The sequence below is a fragment of the Antennarius striatus genome, chromosome 12, assembly GCF_040054535.1.
Source record: "Antennarius striatus isolate MH-2024 chromosome 12, ASM4005453v1, whole genome shotgun sequence".
Classification (NCBI taxonomy): Eukaryota; Metazoa; Chordata; class Actinopteri; order Lophiiformes; family Antennariidae; genus Antennarius; species Antennarius striatus.
Window position 1 is genome coordinate 15,210,086 of NC_090787.1, and position 22,571 is coordinate 15,232,656.

The 22,571-nt window shown below is 44.1% G+C and overlaps 1 protein-coding gene and 1 long non-coding RNA gene across 3 annotated transcripts; one reads left to right on the forward strand and one right to left on the reverse strand.

The window, feature by feature from the left end:
- Window positions 1-23: 23 nt before the first annotated feature.
- Window positions 24-22,015, reverse strand: tbl1x (transducin beta like 1 X-linked). Of its 2 annotated transcripts, none has more exons than XM_068328874.1 (15): window positions 21,905-22,015; window positions 6,880-6,985; window positions 6,103-6,248; window positions 5,794-6,013; window positions 4,690-4,822; window positions 4,424-4,565; window positions 4,268-4,331; window positions 4,069-4,166; window positions 3,897-3,957; window positions 3,646-3,767; window positions 3,468-3,542; window positions 3,263-3,390; window positions 2,509-2,674; window positions 2,310-2,411; window positions 24-2,155 (listed from the first exon to the last, which is right to left on the reverse strand). In XM_068328874.1, the coding sequence occupies exons 2-15, from the start codon at window positions 6,935-6,937 to the stop codon at window positions 2,129-2,131; spliced, it is 1,542 nt and encodes a 513-aa protein (XP_068184975.1). In that variant the 5' UTR covers window positions 6,938-6,985; window positions 21,905-22,015; the 3' UTR covers window positions 24-2,128. The 2 variants fall into 2 exon arrangements, with proteins under 2 accessions (XP_068184975.1, XP_068184974.1); XM_068328873.1 differs by lacking the exon at window positions 21,905-22,015 and adding an exon at window positions 21,466-21,721.
- On the forward strand, window positions 13,377-15,467 carry LOC137605309 (uncharacterized). The gene is made up of 3 exons (XR_011037729.1): window positions 13,377-13,414; window positions 13,606-14,001; window positions 14,086-15,467. It is a non-coding gene; the product is annotated as an uncharacterized lncRNA (long non-coding RNA).
- Window positions 22,016-22,571: the final 556 nt, after the last annotated feature.

Consider the following 22,571-nt stretch of genomic DNA (forward strand, 5'->3'; position numbering starts at 1 on the left):
ACACACAAAGTAAGACACGCTCCTTCTGATATCAAAATAGAGTGATTTATTATTACTGAGCCACAGAATGACTTCCGTGTTCTGCCTCAGAAGCAGGTTGACCACACCCTGGGCCAGGGTGCATGAGAGACAGTAGCCGTCACAGCATTTGCTCCATACTGGGCTCCTCAGCACGCCAAGAAAGGCCACCAATTCTCAGTCTGACACAGACAATAATGGCTCTCAAAAGAAGAAATCAGAAAATAACAAACCACCCATCACAAGGTCCAGTGTTTGGGATTTAGTGGCCTTGTGCTGCAACCAACTGAACACCCCTCCCTCCTAGAGTTTAGGAGGACTTACAGGGGCCACTAATTCAATGACAAATGCAGCGTTTTTGTGTCTTCAATCAATCAACGGTTTCAAAATCAATTTTTTTTTCACGATGATTTACGCAAGAGAAGATAACGAAAGTAAGTTCTGTCAAAAGATCCACTTTAATCCTACACACTGGACCGTTAACATCCATCTGAGACATTGTGGGGGGGGGGTGAACAAAAAAAAAAACCTTGGGCCTTCACTTTCGGCAAAATTTGCTTAACCCCCCCCCTCATAACAAAAAGTGCACTTCACATTGCTCTATCAGAATTTGACTGAAAGGGAACGGGACCACACCCCCCCACCCCCCAAAAAACCATCTGAAGATAGCGTCTTTGTCATGAGCAGAGGAAGGCGGTTGAAGAATCTGATCAGCTGGTGGCGTCTGATGGGACTTCACAGGCCTGTTCACCGCTCTTCTTTTTAAAACGATGACAGGACTTGTGCTTGACCTTTGCCCTCTGGTCAAAACGTGTACTAAATTTTTTTTTTTTTTTTTTAATTTTAGAAACTTGTTCAGAGGAAACTACCAAAGACAAAATGTGAAGTGAATTGTCCTGTAGCTGTTTTCTTGTTTCTCAGCCAGATATCTCAGCACTGATTCCACGTCCTGTTCCGCGTACGTCACGCGGCTGTAGCAGAAGCGAGGCACAGGACCGATGACTGTTCCCTCCTACGTCTGGAGCTGACCCCGGGAATTCCATCTGTTCACTGTAAAACAAAATAACTTGAAGAAACAGCACAAAAAGCTGATGAGACGCTTCATTTAAAGAGGTCTCCTTGTGTGTCGTCAGACAGCTCTGTCCATTGCTGAGCCCTTTCAGGATGGCAATAAAATGTATTGTATATAAACATATATACACAGTATATACGCCTGTGTATTAATCTAATTTACATATCTTTACATTCTTTAAATTTACATCCAAAGGGAGAAAACTCTCTTGGTAAACAACACTTTTCCCCCATCTTGTCTACAAGATGACGTTTTGAGTGAAGAGAGGAGGTCGTAGGAGGTGACGACAGTTCGTTCGCCCGCTTCTCGTTCGCTATTCGACGTGACCTAAGAACTAATCTTGTCGCGGCACATTCAAAACAGTCCTTCTGTGGAAAATAGACCAAAAAAAAACAATCAAAAAAAAAAAAAAAAAAAGCAAGAAGTGCTCTTCAAACAACTCTTCTCCACGTAGAAGAAATTCAGCACCCTGTCGCCAGACAATACCAGTGCTTCAGTATCGGCACTTTCATCACATCCCTGACTTGAAGTAACACTTTTTCAGAAGAATTCTAACAGCACAACCCCGCTGTCATCATTTGTTAGCTCTTCACAGCTCAACATATGTGTCTCATCAACACTTTTCTCTTTATAAAACCTATTATTGTGTTTCCAAGTCTTCAACACGATAACAGCAGGGGGGGGGGGGAGGGGGGTGGCCCGGAGGAAATCGCGGAACTTCCTTATTAGAAACCTTTAGAAACATGGATGCACCCAGGGAGTGGGATCCGCTCCAGTCTTCTTAGCGGGATTCCGGAGTTTCCAATATGTGTATCATTAAAGAAAAAACCAACAACACACGTCGAAGAGCTGTAAGGTGCACTGAAGTCAGTCGTGTTGGCTCTCAACTCTTCCTACCCCTGTAAGGGGTGGGGAGGGAGGGGGGGTTCCTTTGCTCCAGCTTACAGGTCTTCTTGAGCAACAACAGTTTGTTTGCTGATGTCAGAAGCAGGCGATTCGCCGCACATTCCCAGGATTCATCAGTGAGTCTCCGGTCGGTTATTTTCGGAGATCGAGAACACAAACCTAGGAGGGTAAAGGGTGAAGTAGCATTAATGATACACATCAAACATCCAAGTCTTATATATATATATATATATATATATATTCAGGCCTCAAACTACTTTTGTTCTCAGTTTAAACTAAGTCTTGTTTGTCATCATAAATGGCCGTTGCTTACCGAGCCATCTGACGCGCTGGCACCAACTTTGTCCCCGATGCTGTTCCAGCACACCTCAAAGATCCCCCCAGTGCCCCTGTAGCTGTACACCAGGGCTCCGGTCTGAATGAGAACAAACACAGAAACGACCGATGTCGTTTAGCGTCGACATTTCACCGTGAACCTGATGAGCGAATCCAGTTGAAATCAGACTGCTTACCGTCGTGTTCCAAATGTGGACACACTTATCGAAGGATCCGCTGGCCAGGTGCCTGCCGTCGGGGCTGAAGGCCACGCTGTAGACCGGCTCCTGGTGCTTGGTGAGCGTGTGGATACAAACCCCGCGTTCAACGTCCCAAAGACGCACCGTTGAGTCGAACGAGGCGCTGTGGATGTGGAACAGACGAAAACGTTCACCGATCGGATTCACGGAGATTTAGAAACTGATGATTCCTTTGTTTCTACAACAGAGTGATCTGTTTAGAAAAATAAAATAGACCAAAGCTGATATTTTTGTATCTGTAAAGATCATCCAAGATAACCACCAACAGCAAAATTATAATTTCAGAAGATTTCACCATCTGGGGTCCTATTTTTGCAACAGAGCTTCTTTTAAACCATTTCATCATGCTACCCTACCAACAACAACAAGGTGAAACATTTTTAATCACTGCTGGGATCATCCATAACCCTGAAACTCTCCATACAAGCAATGCTAACCCTTTTATTTCCATGTGAATTTTGATCAGGTATGCTGGGTTGTCAGTGAGCACTACAAATTCCTGAGCTTTTGAATGCAACACAGGCCCTGACAGTGTTTCCTCTCACTTTTTTGGACGATTCTCTCATTCATTCTGCCACATGTTCTGACTGCTTCAGGGTGTGCGGTGTGACTAATTGTTCAAAATACTCCCGCTCCACTAAACGGAGATCACATGTAAATTATTTAAAGTGCATGGTTTGTGCCTTCCCACCTGGCGAGCATGATGTTAGAGTTAGGGTTGCTTGTGCCGGGGCCTGTGGGGCTCCACTTTATGGTGTAGATCTCTTTACTGTGAGCCTGCAAGTCGTGGACGCAGGACTCCTGCTTCATACTCCAGATCTGCAACGATAAGACACGACTTAGCGCGTCTCACCACTCAGGTTTGTCGTCTCTAACCTCTGAGGACCCAGCCTTACCTTCAAGGTCATGTCATCGGAGCAGGAGGCGAGCAGCATGCCCGATGGATCCCACTTAATGGCGTTCACTTCATTCTGCAAAAAAAAAAAAAAAGCTTGTTAGTTTGGACGTCGATGGAGTAAAGCATCGTTCAGGGTTAGATGAGCAACATGGGGAGAAAAAAAAAAATCTGTTTACCGTGTGGCCCTGGAACGTCTTCAGGGGCCGATCGCTGCCAAGGCGACACACGTGGATGCACATGTCTGTGCTGCAAGAGGCAAAGGTGGTGTTGTTCTGCCAGTCGACATCTAGCGCCGGGGCTGTGGGGAAATTTAAATGCATATGTTCCGCATTCATTAAGGGTGAAGGAGATTAATGAAGACACGATGCAGCTGAGGAGGGAAACATCAACGATGTGCTGTGATTGTCGAGGATGCGTAGAACTCTACCTGAGTGAAAAGGGAACTGCTGCTTGGCCTCTCCTGTGTGCGCATCCCAAATGATTGTCGTCTGAAAAATTAAAGCGGTCGTTTGAAAACGGAGCGTGCATCATAAAATAAACACACCGCGTTAAAGAGCCTTTTAAACAACCCCTAAAGCGCAAAAATATAGATTGCATACCTTATCTACACCGGCACTGAGAATAGAGTTCCCCTTTTTGTTCCACTTGAGTGCAAATATGGGTCCTTTGTGCTGCCCCAAGGTGCTCGCCAGATTTCCTAATGGATAAGAGACGTTTCAAATATTTTTCCACAGCAACAATGTCATCAACTTAATAAGCAGAGAAAACACCGCCACGCAGGAATGAAGGAGGACGTACCATCCTTTGTCCATATCCTGGCGAATCCATCATACGAGCCCGTTGCCAGTAGGGTCCCGTCGCTCTGTTGAAGGGAACAACAACGGATCTGTTGGTTAACATTCATCCACGATCAGAGAAGAGGAGCAGAGCTGCAGCTGGATGATCAGAACCTACATTCCAGTCCAGTGAGGTGACGTCTTTGTTACTGGGGACGTCTTGGCCACCTTCTCGAATGCAGTGGCGTAACACCAGCTGGGTGGAGTTGGAGTTATTATTCTCGTTCAGGTTCCAGATTCTGGCGGTGGAGTCTCCGGAGCTGGACATAAATACGAATGAATGGGGGAGGGGGGGGGTTAAAACGTGGCTGTATTAAACGCTGTTATTAACAGATGTTAGGAAAACACGAATGTGTGACTCCTCCGGCGTCGGCAGAGGCTCACCCCGAGGCCAGCAGGTCGCTGACGGGGTTCCAGGCACAGATGAACACTTCGGACTCGTGGCCCCGCAGCACCGTGGCTTTACTGGCTGGGATCTCCACATCTCCATCCATATCCATGGGCTCGCTGTGGTTATCTGAGATGGGGGGGGGTGCACACACATGTACTGATTAACACACACATACTTCTATATGCACCACTGAATACATTCATACCCTATACACTCCTATATTTCAGTAGAAACACACTGTACGCACCATTTGCACATAAACTTATCCCATTGAAAGTTAATTCTTACTGAACTTTTAATTACCAGGAAAGTATTGAAGATACTAATGATTGCCTTAGTGTTGCTGTATGCCAGAGCTATTTATTTTTAACCCAGTCTGGAAACACCGAGACACAATTATCACAATATAATGAGGCTCAAGGATATGAGAAATCTTCTCTGCATCTTCAGACAGGGAAGATTTTTTTTTTTTTCACACTAAAATAAAAAAAAAAAAAAAAAATTACCATTCCTGTTGACATCCACACCTTCAAATTAAATTTTTTAGGCAATGTGTTGACACAAACATCCACCCCTCTCCAGCCCCCCCCCCACCTCCTCTTCACCTCCCTGCTTGAGCGACACCTGATCCACACCTCTCAGGTTTCACGGAGAGAGGAAACCAAACTGTGGCTAAAGATATCGCATTGTGTGAAAACCCACACAGCTGTTGTTAAGGTGAGACATCGCAGCCTCATGTGGATTAAAATAAAAAATTTTTTTTTAAAAAAGCTGACATCAAACAGGCAGCTTCTTTATGACAGCAGCTAGCCAACAGGATGAGCTCCTGCCATGGTTCTGAATTCCTTTTCCACATAAAGATGTCATAGGAACAATGCTTTACACATCAGTGGAGCCGGTGCATGTTAGTGATTCACCTGAGGGCTCCTTCATTCTAACATTCACACATGACCACGCCCTGACATGTCTATCTCACCCAGCTATGCTAAATATTTAAGGAAAGAGAACTTTATTTGTTCCCTATCTTCACCCTTTGAACACAAATGGGATCAGGTTGTAGCATCAACTGGTTTTAGTACTGAGGAGACTTTTCTTACTCATGTTGTGCGTGCCGTTCTCCTCCCCGTTCAGGGTGGCCTCCCCGTTCTTTGGTGCGTTGGACTGATTTCCGGATGCAGCAGCCGTCGTGCCGCAGGCCACCTGCTGCTGGGCTAACTTGTCGCGGAAGGCCTGCTGCCTCGTCTGCACCACATCCGGCATGACGGCGTCGATGAGCGACAGCGACTCGATCGGCCGGCCGTCAAAGACGGTGCCATCCTGTCGGGACGATATGGGTTAATGACAGCGTGAGGCGATGTGATTTTTAAATAGCGAGGGGTCGGAAGCAGCAGGTCATCCCCTCTCACCTCATTGATGCTGATCTCTGCCTCCACATACTGGAGGCCTTTCTGCAGGATGGAGATGAGGGCAGCAGGGGGCACTAGTGTTCCATTGATGTTGGACTGGCTGATGTGGCTCTCTATGCCAAAGGTGAACGCAGAGTGGGAGAAACCTGACAACAAAACATTCATATTCATTTACAAAAAAAAAAAAAAAAGTGTAGCGCACACCGATTCAAAACGGGCATGAACAGAAAAGTTGTGTCTGTTCCAAACTAAACTAACAGCACGCAAAAGACAGAATGGCATAACAAGTGTGATATGAGTGAGGAGAACAGCTCTCAAGGTTGCTGCTAGGTCTGATGCTGCAAAGATGGTTTTAGAGGGCGGGAAATTTAAAAAAAATAAAATAAAACAGACACGAGGATCTTAATCGCTTATCGAAATCCTATCCATGCAAAAAGCTGACGCCTGTTTTCTGTCTAATGTGAAGTGTTTTCAACCAAGAGAACATGCAATGTCAAAAAACAACAACAAGGATATTAATAGCAATACTGTAGTCATTACAAATGTGTTTATTTATGCATAGCTATGTTATGCATAAATGAGATGTGTATACAGTATTTTCCGCACTATAGGGAGCACCTAAAGCCTTCAATTTACTCAAAAACCGACAATGTGCCTTATAATCCAGTGCGCCTTATAGTGCGGGAAAATTGCAAGGCTGAAAAAACATTAATTCGTCAATCTGCCCTAAATAAATTGGTAGCTTTTCCTCTTTCACGTAATATCAGTGAGTCAAACCTGATTCTTGGAGATATCTGTAGACCAAGAAGTTCACTTCGTCACTGGTAATACTCATCTTAGCCCGATGACGGCGAGGAGGAATGCTGGAAGGCTGGGCTCACTCCTGAAACACAAACAGAAAATAGCCGTTTAGATTTTAAATCAGCATTTACACACAGGTGCAGAGTTTAGGGACATTCGTCAAATACAGAGGAGATATTACAAAGACAGAAGTGGAATCTTCAAGTAGAACATAAAACTTGATGTCTCATTTAGACACATCAACTGATCCTGGGGTAAAAAGCATTGACTTAGTTGGAGTCACCTGACAAATGTAGTCAGGTCGCTGCCAGCTGTGATCACAAGAATCAAGTCAAGGCGCAAACACGGAAAACACTGGCAGAAAGTGTAACTCAAACTGCCCATGATTACAGAGCCTTTCTGAACAAAGTTAAAAGAGTTTAAGGACAAATAAGGTGGACGAGTATTTGAACGGTTTGAATCGTGTTTCTATCGTTGGCATAGAGGGTTCTGTGTGACCCTGTGCTGAAAGCAAAGATGCTACTGAAAGGCAACAAGGTCAGATGTTATTCAGCAATACTTTATCTGATATGGATTATTTTTTAAATATTTTTCACCAAACCAAAAAGTCCACACAAAAAAAGTGCTCATTTTTAACTGGTGAAGTCTGAAGCAAAGTCAAAATATCTTCAATCTAACACGCAGTAACCTCAAAACAGGAAGATTTACAGGAATTTATTGCAAAACACACGACGATATATCAACGTATTGCAGAATTTCACTGCAACGCCCAACATGAAACACACTTCAGAGTGTGCAGCACATTTGAAAACGTGTTAAAATGCACAAAAACAGGCAAACGCTGACTGACGCAGCCTCACACACATCTCAGAAAGCATCAGCAGCGGGTCTTCACCCGTGAACCCATGATCAACATTTAACGTGAGTGATCCCAGCCTGTCTTCAGCTCTAATGGGGGTGTCTATATCCATTTGGCTCCAAAAACTCTCAGTGCTTCCTTTTACTGAGCAGCTACACAATGAAGACGGACAGAGGCCTGACAAACAGGAAGGATGTTGCATCGCCATCTTGTTCTTGTGACCCTACTTTCTGATTTCAACAAATGCCTCGCTTGTAATGTTTCAATTCACTTCAAATCAGTAGAAATAGTAAGTTCTGATTTTAATTCCCTCATTTTTTTCAGCCTCAGGCTTACAATCGCTCCAAGAACACACCGGACTACGTAATGGAGACACAGCTTCTGCACAACGGGCAGGGTAAAAACGGAACAACAACGCTCAGACGCCCACAGAAACGTACAGCATGTACAAGTAGATTGAATACTGTAAGCACCGCAAAAAAGAAGCCAACTGGAAGCTGACAATGAGTCATTACAAACTATATAACAAGAACCGTTTCTCGGTCTCCCACTGGCACATAATGGGAATGATATTTGGCTGAGAACACAAAATAAAAGGCTGGGCGTCAGGTACGAAGACTGCATGGCCGTCCGGCTTTCATTCTGAACACTGTCCAGGCCCACTCAAGTTCCCCTCTGGTAGCATAGCAACAAGAGATACAGCAAAATAGACAGAGAATGGTGTTGTCCCAATTACCAGTGGGCATCCAGCCAGAGGGCTTCAACATGTTACTCAACATGAATTATTCACTCTTTCACCTTGGTTTGTTCTTTCAGATGGGGGCTGTCTTTAGAGAGCTGGAATTTTAACAACCTCTGCCACTGGTGCAGGCACAGAACAAGGTTTCCTTTGTATCTGACAGGCGTTCTTTAAGGTGACCTGAGGAATACTCGTCTAAACAAACAATCTGACCTGAATAGAAGCATGTGGAGGGAACAGATGTGTGGAATAAAACCCTCCTGACTGAGATCCGATCGAAAACAATACATGTTTCAACAGTATTCAAAGCTGTGTTGGCACCATTGGGTTCCAATTGTTGTTGAAAATAATTGCTGCAAAATTTCCATTTAGTATCTGAGTGAGAGCAGCTAGAGACAGACAGAAACAGAAAGACAGACAGAGAGAGAGAGAGACAGAGAGGCTAGACCGTTACTCTTTTATAACCCTAACGCAAAAAACCACCCAAGGACACCAACATATCTTTTCGTTGGACGGCGTTAGCTGAGCATCTTTTCTCTCTGACAGAATGTGTGAAAGCGTTGGCAGGGCTGTCATGTGTGCACAAGTGTGCACAAGCATTCTTGTGAGGGTGCACAAGACGAGCTAAATAGGGAGTGATGAAATATCTGGACAAAGGTAACAATCTCAGCAAAAAAAAGAAGCAAAACCAGAAACAGAACTGCTGACAGAAAACAAATCTTGACTTCTTTTCTGGCGATCACATCCCACGCCAACGCTCGCTGCGGTCCTGTCAGGAATCTAACACCAATCTCCTCCTCTTCCTCAGCCCGTGTGGCCTGGTTTGACCGCCGCCACCATGTTTGCTTTGGCTCATAAACAGCTGGGAATATTGTCCCCCATCAAAGCGAGGTGGGGCCCCCGCTCTAGAGGCGGCTCCATCTACATACCAAACCACTGGAAACATCATTAACACGCAGCCCCTGGGGGGGCTCAGGTCCCGTCGGTATGGGGCAGCAGACGCAATAATCCCTCTATCAGATGGGCCCACGATGCCACAATCCATTACGCAACTCCCTGGGTATCCAAGCCTCCTCTCGCCAAACAATGACGACGACGGAAAACAGACAAAGAGCTGAGCTAACTCCTCGTCCGCTGAAGTGATACTAAATCAGTTATAAAGGTTGCTAAAGCACCCCATAATCACACAACCAGAAGAATCGAAAAGCAGCTAACAGCAGTAAAAAAGCTAAGTCAAGTAAAAACTGAATATTTTGTCGACAGATCAACAGAAGCTGCTGATGGACTGGCGTGTAACGAACATGACCTAAAACTAGAGCACATCACAAGCATGGCGATGCTGTTTGACATCACACACGTTTGATGTGTGGTACCTAAAGCCACACACTAGAGAAACTTTGTCATTTGTTCAGGGTAAACAGAGGAAACGTACGGAAGAGTCTTCAATCAGGTGGCGTCTCTGGAAAAACAAAAAGGGCAAAGAGAGTCTCTGTGTCCAAGGACACGGAGGCCCCCACGGTACGGGGCCCACAGTAGATGAAAACTAAAACTGAATGTGAGCAAAGAAAGAAAGAATGGTAGGAAAAGAATTGAAGAGCAAATAAAGAATGAGAATAAACAGACTGAAGAAATGCCCTCCGTAAGGGTACTACCCAAGACTGTATGACCAGTGGCTGAATACTGACCAGTGGCTTTGAAGCAGTAAATAGACACGTCCCCCCACCTGATCCTTCAGCAAATTTAGTTTCAATGACAGAAAATGAAAACGGGCAACACTGAAGTAGCTTTAGCTAGCCCAGTGTCTATTTTTGTGTAAAACTATATATATTATTTGGGACCCCGAGTTCCACTGTGCATAAGAAGAAACAGCCATCAGTTGTGTATGAAAACACTTCAGAAACACAACCAAACCCCACAATAAAGAGAATTTTATTTTAGAATTTAATTTTAATGACTGTCACCTTTTGTTTGAAATGTGAGCATTTGCTGGAACCCAGGGGTTACATTAATATTCAAAGTGTAGTGATGAGAGCAAATTGAAAACCTCCCATCTATCAGAGACCGAGACTCAAAAACAAGACGGTTGCAGAGTGAGGTTTTCACAGCGTGTCAGGGAGTCTCATTGTATCATTCATATTTTATTACAAGGAACTTCAAAGGGATGAACTGAATTATTTTTTTTCTCTCTGTTATAATCTGAATAAACATTACATCCTATACAGTGCCTTTATGAAAGTAGACTATTGCCCAGGAGCTCCTTTACAGTGTTCACTCCTCCCCAGCTACAGGCAGCAGCACAAACAACCATCTGTTGTGATTCCAGACTTGCAGCAGGGACACCGTGGACAAAATGGTCTCATCATCCACACAGTTTGTGACTGCCCACTATTTGGCACGCTAAACTTCGTAGAAAAGCCACCAGTAATGAGATGAGAAGATTTAAACTTGATGTTATTGTTACGACGGAGGTTTCGGGGTCTCATGATGGGATAGGATCCACTGCGTAAAGTTCCATCCCCTGCCGCAACATGGCAAAATGTCTATTTTTAAGTCCAAAAACAGTTCCCTTTACTGAAACAAAGCAAGCACACTGTGTGTCACCTGAGGTGTGTGTGTGTGTGTGTGTGTGTGTGTGTGTGTGTGTGTGTGTGTGTGTGTGTGTGTGTGTGTGTGTGTGTGTGTGTGTTCAATGCTACAGTGTGGGCTCACACCATCCATGCTGATGGAGGATCACTAAATGAGATCAGATCGTTTGTTCATTAACCAAAGAGTTTCGATCTCATCATCTCCAAAACAACATATTCATCTCACTCTGTGTCAGAGACCCCACCCCTACCAACCCCCCCCCCCCCCCCACGTAAAAATAAATGTCAATTCATGATTCATCTGCTTCCAAAATTCCAATGATGGAAAAACCTTAGGCCATGTTTCTTGTTTAGCAGCTGGGTTTGTTGTCTGAAACTGGCAGCGAGTGTGAATTAATCTGCGCTGCTCCTCCTCTTCATCACATCCTCTTCATCCTCCTTCAGCCACATGATGAATGATTGTCCTGCACCAACACGTCTCTCCTGTGATGGTCCTTCAGTCTTGTCCAGTTCTTCCATTGTGTCATACAGCAGATTAAAGCAGACTTAATAAAGATGGAGGACTCCTTCCCCTCTGAGCAAACGATAAGAACAACAACCCTGTTTGTTTGTTTCATTGTTAAAAGTCTTCCTTGTTTTGTTGGGTGAATTCCAACATGCTGTTTAAATGGAACGCTGGAGCGTCCAGTGGTTTATTCAATTTGTCTCAGTGGACCGACATCAGTTGGTTACGAGCTTAAATTACACCCAAACACCATGTGATCTTCGAAACAAAATCAGAATTTACCTTTTAGAGCACAATTAATACACAAATCCACTGTGTTAACATTTGAAAAGAGACAACAGGACAAATGGAAAACATTAATACTTCAATAAAGGCTCATTATGGCCACCCTGATGTTGTTGAATCATCAGTTCCATCGCAACGTAAACTATCACACAATCTTAACGTTTTCAGTTTTCTATCTCCAGAGCGTCTGACACACTGATCAAACACATCGGTGAGCGCTGCAGCAGCTCACACCGTTACATCACTGACCGTATTTTCAAGCGTGGGCTCAAATCTTCCAGCTAACTCGTGCCGCGACATGGATTGAGCTGTAAGCGCTGTCACTTCTGTGGCCGGAAGACGGACTAAATAATTCCACTGTGATAACGGTGCAATAAAATCAGTCATTTTTTAATGTTATTTAGAGTGAAAACACAGGAAAAAGTGTGTCGGATTACAGTTTAAACCGCTATACTCCAAAGATAGAAACATCTCAGGATGGATATGTGTTACTGGGTAAAAAAAAAAAAAATCCTTGCTATAAACCGACCGGTCATCTTCGACACAGCCGTCTGTCCTCTGACAATGGATGACTGTCTGGTTTGGATCGGCCACAAATTGGAGCAGGACCAGACTGCAATGGACCATCGATTCTTAATGGTGGTGACCTCCCCTCCATCCAGGACCGCTACAGGTGCTGGGTCAGGAATCAAACATCTCTACATCTGTCAGCTAGAACCACAACACAGGACAGCGTCCGTCCTCGTCTGTCATTCTGAAGACCTGATCAACAGACACAGCATCAACACAAAACTGAGCCCTAACTCCCACATATGATTCCTACACTCTCCAACATCGTCTACCTCACTGCACCACTGTTTGCCTGACGCGCATTATTTACTGCGCTTCTTATCTTTGTCATTTTTATCTTTATTCCATTTTCTGATACCTTAAACTTCGCCAGCACCTTGTACTTGTTAAGCCGGAGTCACATTCTTTTGTTTGTGTGCACAACCTTTGCCAATAAATTTCATTCTGGTACCTGCTTTCATTTTTGACTACCACTACAACAACGCTAATCCATTCTAAACGTGTACGTATTTCATGTGCAAGCTCAAAGATATCTGCCTTAACATCATCATTAATGAAACAAACACGTGTCATCTGCATATTTTATCACGGCTGTCGAAGCGTTTATCCGTCAGTGAATCCCCAAATAAAACCCTTCCAGGATGTAGGGTTTGACTGTAGGACTAATGGAGCGATCTCACACACATGCAGGTTTGGAACAGAGCGGCGGTGGAGCCCTGGTGCAGGCTGGGAGCCCATTTTCTCCTGAACAGTCAGCTCCTGACAGATGTGCAAACAAGACCTGGAAACAGCAGCCATTTTCTCTTGAACTGCTCTGCTGAGTAAAACCCGCCTTTGAAGCTTCTGGTTGGGCTGCAGTCTGGAGGGGAGGGGGGGAGGGGAAGAGAAAGAGTGTGGGGGAGGGGATCTGGTGGTGGGGGTGGGTGGAATGGGGAGCAGCAGGGCGATACATAATGATCACCACACAGGTAATCACAACAACCATTTGTGCGTTGTTCTTAGCTTCTCCCACTGAGTCACTTAGCGACGGTCGATGTAGGTCAGCGGCTGGTGTGTGTGTATATATGTGTGTGTGTGTGTGTGTGTGTGGGGCGGGGGTCTCGAGGGGAAACACTTCTCCCACGCTTCCTATGGGTGAATACGCTTGTGGTGTTTACAGGGAGTGGACGACTCCACGCCACACGACACACAATCTGCTCGCTCCAATCGGATGTGGCCAGAGCGTCGTCCAGTCATCAGGAGGTTGGTGGTTCAAACCCCCCCTCCCAGTCTACATGGCCGGTGTGTCCTTGAGCAAGACACTGAGGCCCACCTCGCTCCCTGGGAGCCTCAGGGCTGCCCACCACCCCTCAGAGACAGGTCAAACATATTTCACCACAATGAAACTGCTCCTTCTTCAACCCAACACTGGAGCGGTGTGTGAAATTACCATCTGAGATGATCACACACACACACACACACACACACACACACACACACACACACACACACACACACACACACACACACACACACACTCCTGAAACCAGTAGGACTAACAGCTAACAAGAAGCAGGTAAGCAGGTTCGTGCATCAGTGATTCTACAGCCGTGCTTGTTTGTTGCACAATGACTTCAACCTGTTTTGCACACTTCGACAGATTTGCAACTCCGCCTTGTTGGATAAGGGTCGAGTAATACAACAGTCAGTCACATCGCCACGATCTCAACCCTACATCTTTAATCCCACTGAGATGAATGGACTCCTGTTTTTTTTTGCATCGTTCCCTGAAGATCTGTCCTGTAAACAAGCTGAACTATTCAGAGGCGATGTCTCTTTTTTTATTCATCTTCAGTGAAGCCAAGAGGAGCCTAAATGACAAGGGCAGCGTTATCTCCTCTGCTGGAACATTTCAGCTCAGTGGTTATAGAGCTATATAAAGAAAAGGGGAGCTGCAGATCCAGCTGACTTCTCTGTGTGAATTCTTTATTCCAGTAAGATCACACCACCTTCAAACTGCCATTCCATATACTGTTGTATTGAGGGAATCTTAATCCTAGTTGATTTGAGGCGGTCCCGTTCTCTCTCCATGATTGATTCATCCGTTGAACTCCCACTCATTTGCTGATTAGTCATTCAGAACAAAATAGAGCTTCTATGGAGCACATTTAATTTAAACCACACCAAACTTCGTATTATTTTTCAAAGATATCAAATACAAAATGTGTAATTTGGGAGCGATTCCTGGAGGCTTGGGTTTGTATTTCCATTACGGAGACAAACAAATAAAATGTTAAATAGATGTGATATTAGAAGGTTCCACTCCTCAAAATTACAGTATTTTCCGCACTATAAAGCGCACCTAAAAGTCTTTAATTTTCTCATAAACCGACAGTGCGCCTTATAACCCAGCGCGCCTTATAGTGTGGAAAATACTGTATAAAGGTCCAATTCTGATTTCATACCATTTTTAGACGCAGCTGTTTTTTCAGAAATTCAATGATGATAACAGCATCGTTGTTCACTATCACACTGGTGACGCCCCACGTTAACATGGTACAACTGGGAAAACTGGAGGCTTTTCTTTCTAACTCGTCAGAGGAAATGAAATGAACTGCTCCCTCAGACCTGACACACACCACCCATCAGAATGAATGTACAGATGCTGGGACAGTACGCTTAGTTGTTCAGTGGTTTATTATGAGTCATTCATCGTCTCCCCATCATTATAAAGTCCTGCATCCTGTAAACCATTCATGGAGAAACATTATCACATGTTGATGAGTCTCTCTTAATGGAGACTCGTTAACGTTTAGGAATAAATAGCCGTCAGTTCAGAAGCTGAGCCTCATTTTATTATCATATACATACGTGAATATACATGCTGCATGTTAATCAGCTCCGCTCAGCCCATTTTACCTGCTTACTTATTCAAACTGTTGACCTCAAGCTAACTGCAGTCAACTAATGGGTATGGAAATAAACCTGTTCTGTAAATTGTGAAATATATTATTGTCAGATAGGAATAAAATTCCATTTCTTGCTCAGAATTTTCATCTTATTTTGTTAAATAATTATTCCATTAGCAGTAGAGTAGTGCTCAGGGTAGTATGTAATAGTCCATTTTAATCAACTGCACCAGGGATGGGTATCTTACGACCAAACAACAAGACAGTTCAAAACATTACTAGCTCTGCAGATCACAAAGCTTAAGTGCTACAAGCACAAACATACATGCAAAAATTAAGTGACAGGTATCAAAGGTGTTTTTGCATAGTTTAGAGTAACAAATCATATCAACATTCCTTCACGTCAAAATGCAGAGCTGTTATGTAAAAACTACAGCAGTGAGCAGGTCTGTGTACATTTTATGTGCTGCAGGGAGGAATTAACCAAAATGACTTGTTAGATGGAGCATTTCAGGAAATAGGCTGCAAAAATTCATCCCAGCAAGGTAAACTGCTCAGATGAGTGTTGGGACAGGACAGTTACCAGTCAATGGCTTTACAGATGAAGTGTCTGCTAAAGAAGTGAGGCTCCAGTAACCAGAATTAACTTCAGGATTGTAAATTAAAGCCTATTTTCCTGCTAACAGTCCTTGGTGGAGGCAATGACTCCCTCTTTGCTACTAATGCTGATTGCCTACTGTTAGCATGCTTTGTAGGAATTAAAAAGGCATCTTGAGTCTGAGACGGTTTTCTACATAGAATAATCAGAGCATTCAGGGCTGTTTACACAAAGACCATTTCACAGAATACACACTTTTCAGATCAGTGTGTTTGGGATCCGTTATGAAACTCTGGGATATGAATGAATTTGGTTGGAATACACAAAGACAATGTTGAATCAAGAGCAGACTGAGGACCTCACGGCGCACGAAGCTCCAGTCGATGATCAGACTGGTCAGCTATTTTAGTCCTAAATGTTTCTTATTACACTACTGCAGAGTCCATAGCTCACTGCATTTAATCACAGTCGTGTGTTTATTTCTGTTAGCCAGAGTACATAAAGTATTCCAGCAGTCATAAAACTCCAGAACGGGAACAGAACATTGCTGATCAAAATGATGACATGAGACAAGAAGTATTAGAACACATTGTCAAAAAGGGAAGAGTGAGCTTGTCATCATTCACAGAAAACCACATCTCTAGTCAGGTTTGTGATGGACAGGAGGATCAAAATCACTGCAGCAGAATCTGATATTTCATTCTGAACCTGTGGCCTTCATTACATCACTGGAGATTTAGTGACTTGTGCTGGGAGAGGCTAACGCAGACAGCTGTACACTGCAAGCAGTAGTTGGGGTGTGGATTGCAGAGTAACCTCAATATCCCCACCACACTTTGATGTTTTTGGGTTTTTTTTGCTTTAATATGATCTCTCTAAATACCATGGTTTCACGTGTGAATGTCAGCACACAAGAAAACCTCTGGCTGGAGGCGAGCGAATGTGTAACTGTGTGCAGGTGGGTGGCAGAGAAACGGGCGGTGTTGGGGGACTGCTTCGACGTAGAGAAGGGTACACAACCATGACAAAGGAAGAGGACTGAAAAAGAAGCACATAAAAACACCTAGGACTGACATACTCCATAGAAATCGATCGATAAATACCCGATCATTTTATTCGGTGCAATTCATTTCTATTTCTGCACCGACGTCGTGTCGACACGGAAGCCAGTCTGGCACTGCATTTGTTCAGCAAAATGAAGATTGCACAAATCACATGTAAACAGAGAGACACACCAGTGTGAGCAATGCAAGTGTTGCCATGGTGACCAGAAGATCTTGCCTTTCTGTCAACAGCTGCTCATGCCACCCTAAATACCCCCGCTCTCCTTGAGCTTTCCCTCCATCTGACAGCAGGGTCAAACAAACAAAGCAGGAAGACTTGTCTCCATCAAACAGCACCGCTGACCACAATCCTTACAGCACCACCACAAAACCGACATTACATCCTCACAGCGAGCACAGCTGACACCATCAGATACACACAGACTTATTTATGTGTCGTATGATGAGAGAAAGAGTTCATCTACGCCGCATATATATATATATAATATATATATTTATACACAGTATACTGTATAAAATGAAAGTTGTGTGTCATGTCTGATAGCCTGTGGGAGAGTCCTCTGCAGTGAGTCACAGCGAATATCAGGACATCTGCACAAAAAGATCTGAAGATGAAACTTTACACGGGGTATCGGTATCTTAATCCACATCCTGGCGGAATTAACACGTTGGGTCACGATAAACGTGACAGGGGTGAATCTTTTGGGCTCGCTCCAGCCAACAGCCTTTGATCCCATCTGAAATTCTTCACCAGCATTCAGATCTTCATCGCCTTCATCTCAGTTGCAGTTCTTTACATGGTTAAAGACGCTGGGCATGTGTGATAAAGGCTGTGTGGGGTGGGGTGGAGGGAGGGAGGGGGGGGGGTCTTCTGCTCCAGTGCAGCTCAGCATCTCTGCAGCCTCGATTCACCTCTAGCTCGATAAAGGCAGGTTGGCGTTCACTGGTGTTTTCAGCCAGAGTGGATTGACTGATTACACTTCAACTGTGATGATTCAGGGCCAGCATCGCTTTCCTTCCTCCTTTCATATTCGCTATAAAAGCATCAGTTTCTTCTGGAAATGCATCGATTCAGGACTATAATTAGAAGCATAAAATTCCCTCTGTTCTGTAGTGTTGATCTGACATCACAGTAAAATATAGGACAAACAGCAGAATGCTAGAAATGTCTCTCCAGTCGAGCTGGCAGTGGGTGTGATTAATTAACCGCTCCAGAGGGATCCTTATCTATTATTTACCCTTCTTTTTTTAAAGTCTGTGGATCATACAGACTGTTCGGGTAACACTTTAAAAGAATAAAGCTACTGTTGTTATTCTACATTGTTTAAAACCATTTTGAGATATTATCCTCAACCTGCATAACTGGACTGAAATCAATGGATCATCAGCAAAATAAAAAATTGTCACAAGGATCGCTGATGCCACTGGTGCTCCAAGTCGATACCCTAAAAGTAGCTGGTCTGATACCCAACCGTCAGCACCAGCTGGATCTAAACACACTGTCGTCTCTGGACAGAGAGAATGGCTCTCATTCCCTATGGTCGATCATAAATAAGTACTGCAACAGAAATATTTGGACAGCCAGACACAGAGCTTCACAGCCCCACAGGTTGATATGCGCTTTCTGAGGGGGTGCGATGCCCTACTTATGAGCAGAGGATAAATTTCTATTTCAAACACACAGTCGATGCGCCTCCACTCTCACAGTGTTTCAGAAGTGACTCAGTCCATCGAGTCCTTAGAAATTACATTTGAATGAAAAATGAAAAAAAAAAAAAGAAGAATCCATTTGGAAACAAAATGAGAATCGACTACAATCGGTTAAATGTATCATGATTCCTCTCACAGTGTGGACAATCCAGTAGATTCAGCTGCGTGTGTGCAGCGCTGAGACCAAACACAATAAGTCAGACAATAGGCAGACAGACAATAACCTGAAGGCTAACATTATTCATTAATGTGCTCGGAGGACTCGGTACAAAAGGTAACTGCGTCTACCTACTGAAAAAGCAAACGAGCAAAATGTTAAATAAAACAAGCGAATGTCAGGAGCTCTGACAAAACAGATGGTCTCTCCGAAAATGAGATCATGCTCCACAATAAGACGCAGACATATTTAGGGTTCAATAAATGGAAAGAGTCAAGCGGTCAGAAACACATTATCAAGGTCTTTAAATAGAAGGGACCCAACCTGTTTTGTAACCGCTGCAATTAGATTTGGCTGCTCTTGAAACAACAAACAAGGTAAATAAATTGGGAAAGTAAACAAGACTTTTTATGATTGCTCATCCATTCGACTGATTTTACAAAACGCAAACATGATGGAAAAGTCACGTTTTGATGTTAAATTCCAAACGACACTTGAGGAAAAAAAAAAAACAGGAATCAGTTCCAATAGAAAAGACACAATATGTGTGGAAAAATAATACCGTCTCAGGAGTTTTATTAAACGCTACAGTGTGAAACAGAGACGAGCCATTCCTTAAACTCAAGGCCGGCGATGCTTCTTTGTTAACTCCAACATACATGCCCTTAAACACACAAACACATTTTTTAACTCTGTCTCTCTGGTTACATCTCATCAGAGACCATGTTGTGTTTTTTTATAGGGTGGGAGTTCATGGTCACACAATTTGCATATTGATTGTTAACCAATATGCAACCAATACACAATAGTATGTCTTAATAAATCCAAAGTAAACAATACAGGCCTTCACATGAATTCATTTCATTGCCCCTTCATTCTCAAAAAAAAAAAAAAATCAGAGTAGTTCCCACTTTGTTGCCACATTAACTTATTTTTGCTACGCCCATTTAGCATTTCTTACATATATTTCTCACCCATCAGAGAGAGCGACACCGGCGAGGGCGGGCGAGCGAGGGGTGGAAGCACATCGCTCCAGAAATAGAAAATCAATATGTGGCACAGAGGCAGAGATGAGCTCTGCTTTAACATTCGTCTTGTAAATACACTGATAGTGGTGCGTCTGTTAAAAGGTGAGTCCGGCTTTTACCTGCTGCCTGCTGAAGCCCCATTGGCTACCACGCTTGCTTTCATTGATTTGATTGGTTACAACGTCACAGTCCTCCATACATGGACCATTCGCTGGCAAATTTACAAAATGTACTACTGAGGGAAGTGTTCAGAGGAGAGGGGCAACTTGGTGTTTGATAGGCCGCCACCACCACCCCCCATTCACAGCCCAATTACACTCAATCTATCGGATGCACTGTCACAGTTGTTCCATCTCCATGGTGATGCTGTCATGACATCTGTGGTCATCAGTGGTTGTGTGTCTCCCAACAACCACCAATGATTAACATTAAAAACAGAATCCAGTTGAGCCTCTTTGTTAAATGTTTCCATTTGGGTTCAGCAGCCCGCTGATGATGAATGTCTGCTATGTGAATAAACCAGAACGTTCTCCAGCATCAGAAGATTTAGACGCAGCACTCACGCCAAAACATATAACACTGTCAGCATCATATTCACGGTAAAGGATTTAATAGATTCAATGGTCCTAGTTATGGAAATGATGTTTTAATATTGAGCTTTGGATGTTGTTTACTCCTGATCAATCACTTCCAATATTTTGTACATTTATATGGTAATAGTACTGAAATGAGAAGCTCTTCCTGTGAGACCAAAACCCCCTGAAAAATAGGTGAACCTCGGCTACACACAGAGCGTGAGAAAACACTGCAAACACACAGCAGCTGCTGGACCCACCAGGAAATGGGGATGTGAATTATTTGGGTCACTGAGGTAAAAGCCAAGCATTTAAAATCAGTGTTTTATTCTCATGTCTGAAGAGAAACAACACTTTGATCATCAGAGGATTGATCACTGATCAAAATCCAAAATAATAAGGATCACCATGGAAGGGGGGGGGGTTCAATAAGTCATATTTACTCCAGTGTTTTTATTCTGATAAGTCTAAATTAATCTCCTTACATTAAACCCATTGATATGTGATCCTAAAGCTTAGCTGACAGTCATAGAACAGATCCAGGTGCATGTCCCTGAAACTGTGTCAACACACCTCAAATCAATCAGAAATCAATAATCAATCAAATATCAGCTCGAACAACAACAAAAAAAGACCCCAGCTGCTCTGGTGCAACTTCAGCGCGCTGGAAGTTTTCTATGGAGACACAGACATCTTAAATAATTCAACAAAAATGGAACAAGCACGCAAACTTAAGTGTATTTTTAGCTGTCTAAAACGAGTGTGAACACGCGTGGAACAAAGAAGTGGACTGATCGGCTCCATAACGCCGACTGGAAGGGGAATTAAAGCCACTAGCAGGGATTTCCACGCACACGTGGAGTCCAGCGGTGCGCCAGGAGCCCAGTAGTAAACGCCATAATCAGCGATACCTGAGAGTCATTATCCTCTTCGCGTGGAACCCACGCGTAATTTACAGAAGCGTCTTTCTAAATCCCACAGCATCAGACCTTAATTTACCTTAATCCGTGAGGGTGAACTTGGTGGTGTCCTCCTTCCTCTTCCACCCGGAGAAAGAAGCTCCAACTTCAGCAAGCTAGCAAACACTTTCCTCCCATCGCGCTTCTCGTCATATTTCAAGTTCCGACCGCCGCTCCGTGTGACTCCCTCACGGCTAATGTGGAGATCTCACACAACCAGAAAGTTGGGACGGTTTTTTTTGGGGGGGGGGGGAAGCGAGAAGAGATCGCTGCAGAGGTTTTTTGGGGGTTTTTTTTTTTGCCTCTGGAGTTCCACCGAGGAACAGTCACAGAGAAAGAGACAACAGCAGCCGGGGCGCTGATCGGCAGCGGGAGAGAGACGCAGACGCGCCGCGGGAGAGAGAGAGAGAGAGAGAGGGGGAGAGAGAGAGGGAGAGAGAGGGTGGTGGTGGTGGTGGGGGGGGTGAAGGCTAGCTGACCTTAAACCTGAAGAATGAAAACACCGTCGGGCGAATTAGCTGCAAAAGTTACGCGTAGTGTTAGTTAGGAATATAGATTAGAATCCACGTCCACATGGCCGCCCGGTGTCTCCTCCTGCAGGGGGGCGCATCTGAAGTTGGTGTCTGTGTTGTGGCTGTTGGCGCTAAACGTGGGGGTGGGGGGGGGTACAGTGTGGCGCAAATGGGAGGCCAGATCCCCGTCGTTAAAATGCGCAAATCTGGTTTTTTAAAACACCACAAAACTGTGTCTTACTTTCGTGACTTATTTTTAGTGTAAACCATTGACTGTAAAGGTGTGTGTGTGTGTGTGTGTGTGTGCGTGTGTGTGTCTCCCTCTGGCCCCCGAGCTGCCGCCCCTCCCCCACGCGCCACTCTTTTTCGCCTGCCTGGTCAACCAGCGGTTGATTAATTCTCCTTTCGCCTTGCTCAGTCATTCAGATTTGGAAAGTAAATAACAAGTTGACATCATTACGGCTCTACACTGGTGTGACACATTCCTCGGGTTACCGTACACACCGCAGTAGGCGCGCAACACATATTCCACGCTAAAACACTGCTGCTCTTGCGTCGGTTGTTGTATATTCTAACTATAATACATTACATGTAAGAATATCCTGGTAATAAAGTGTGTTGTATGGTTTAGAAA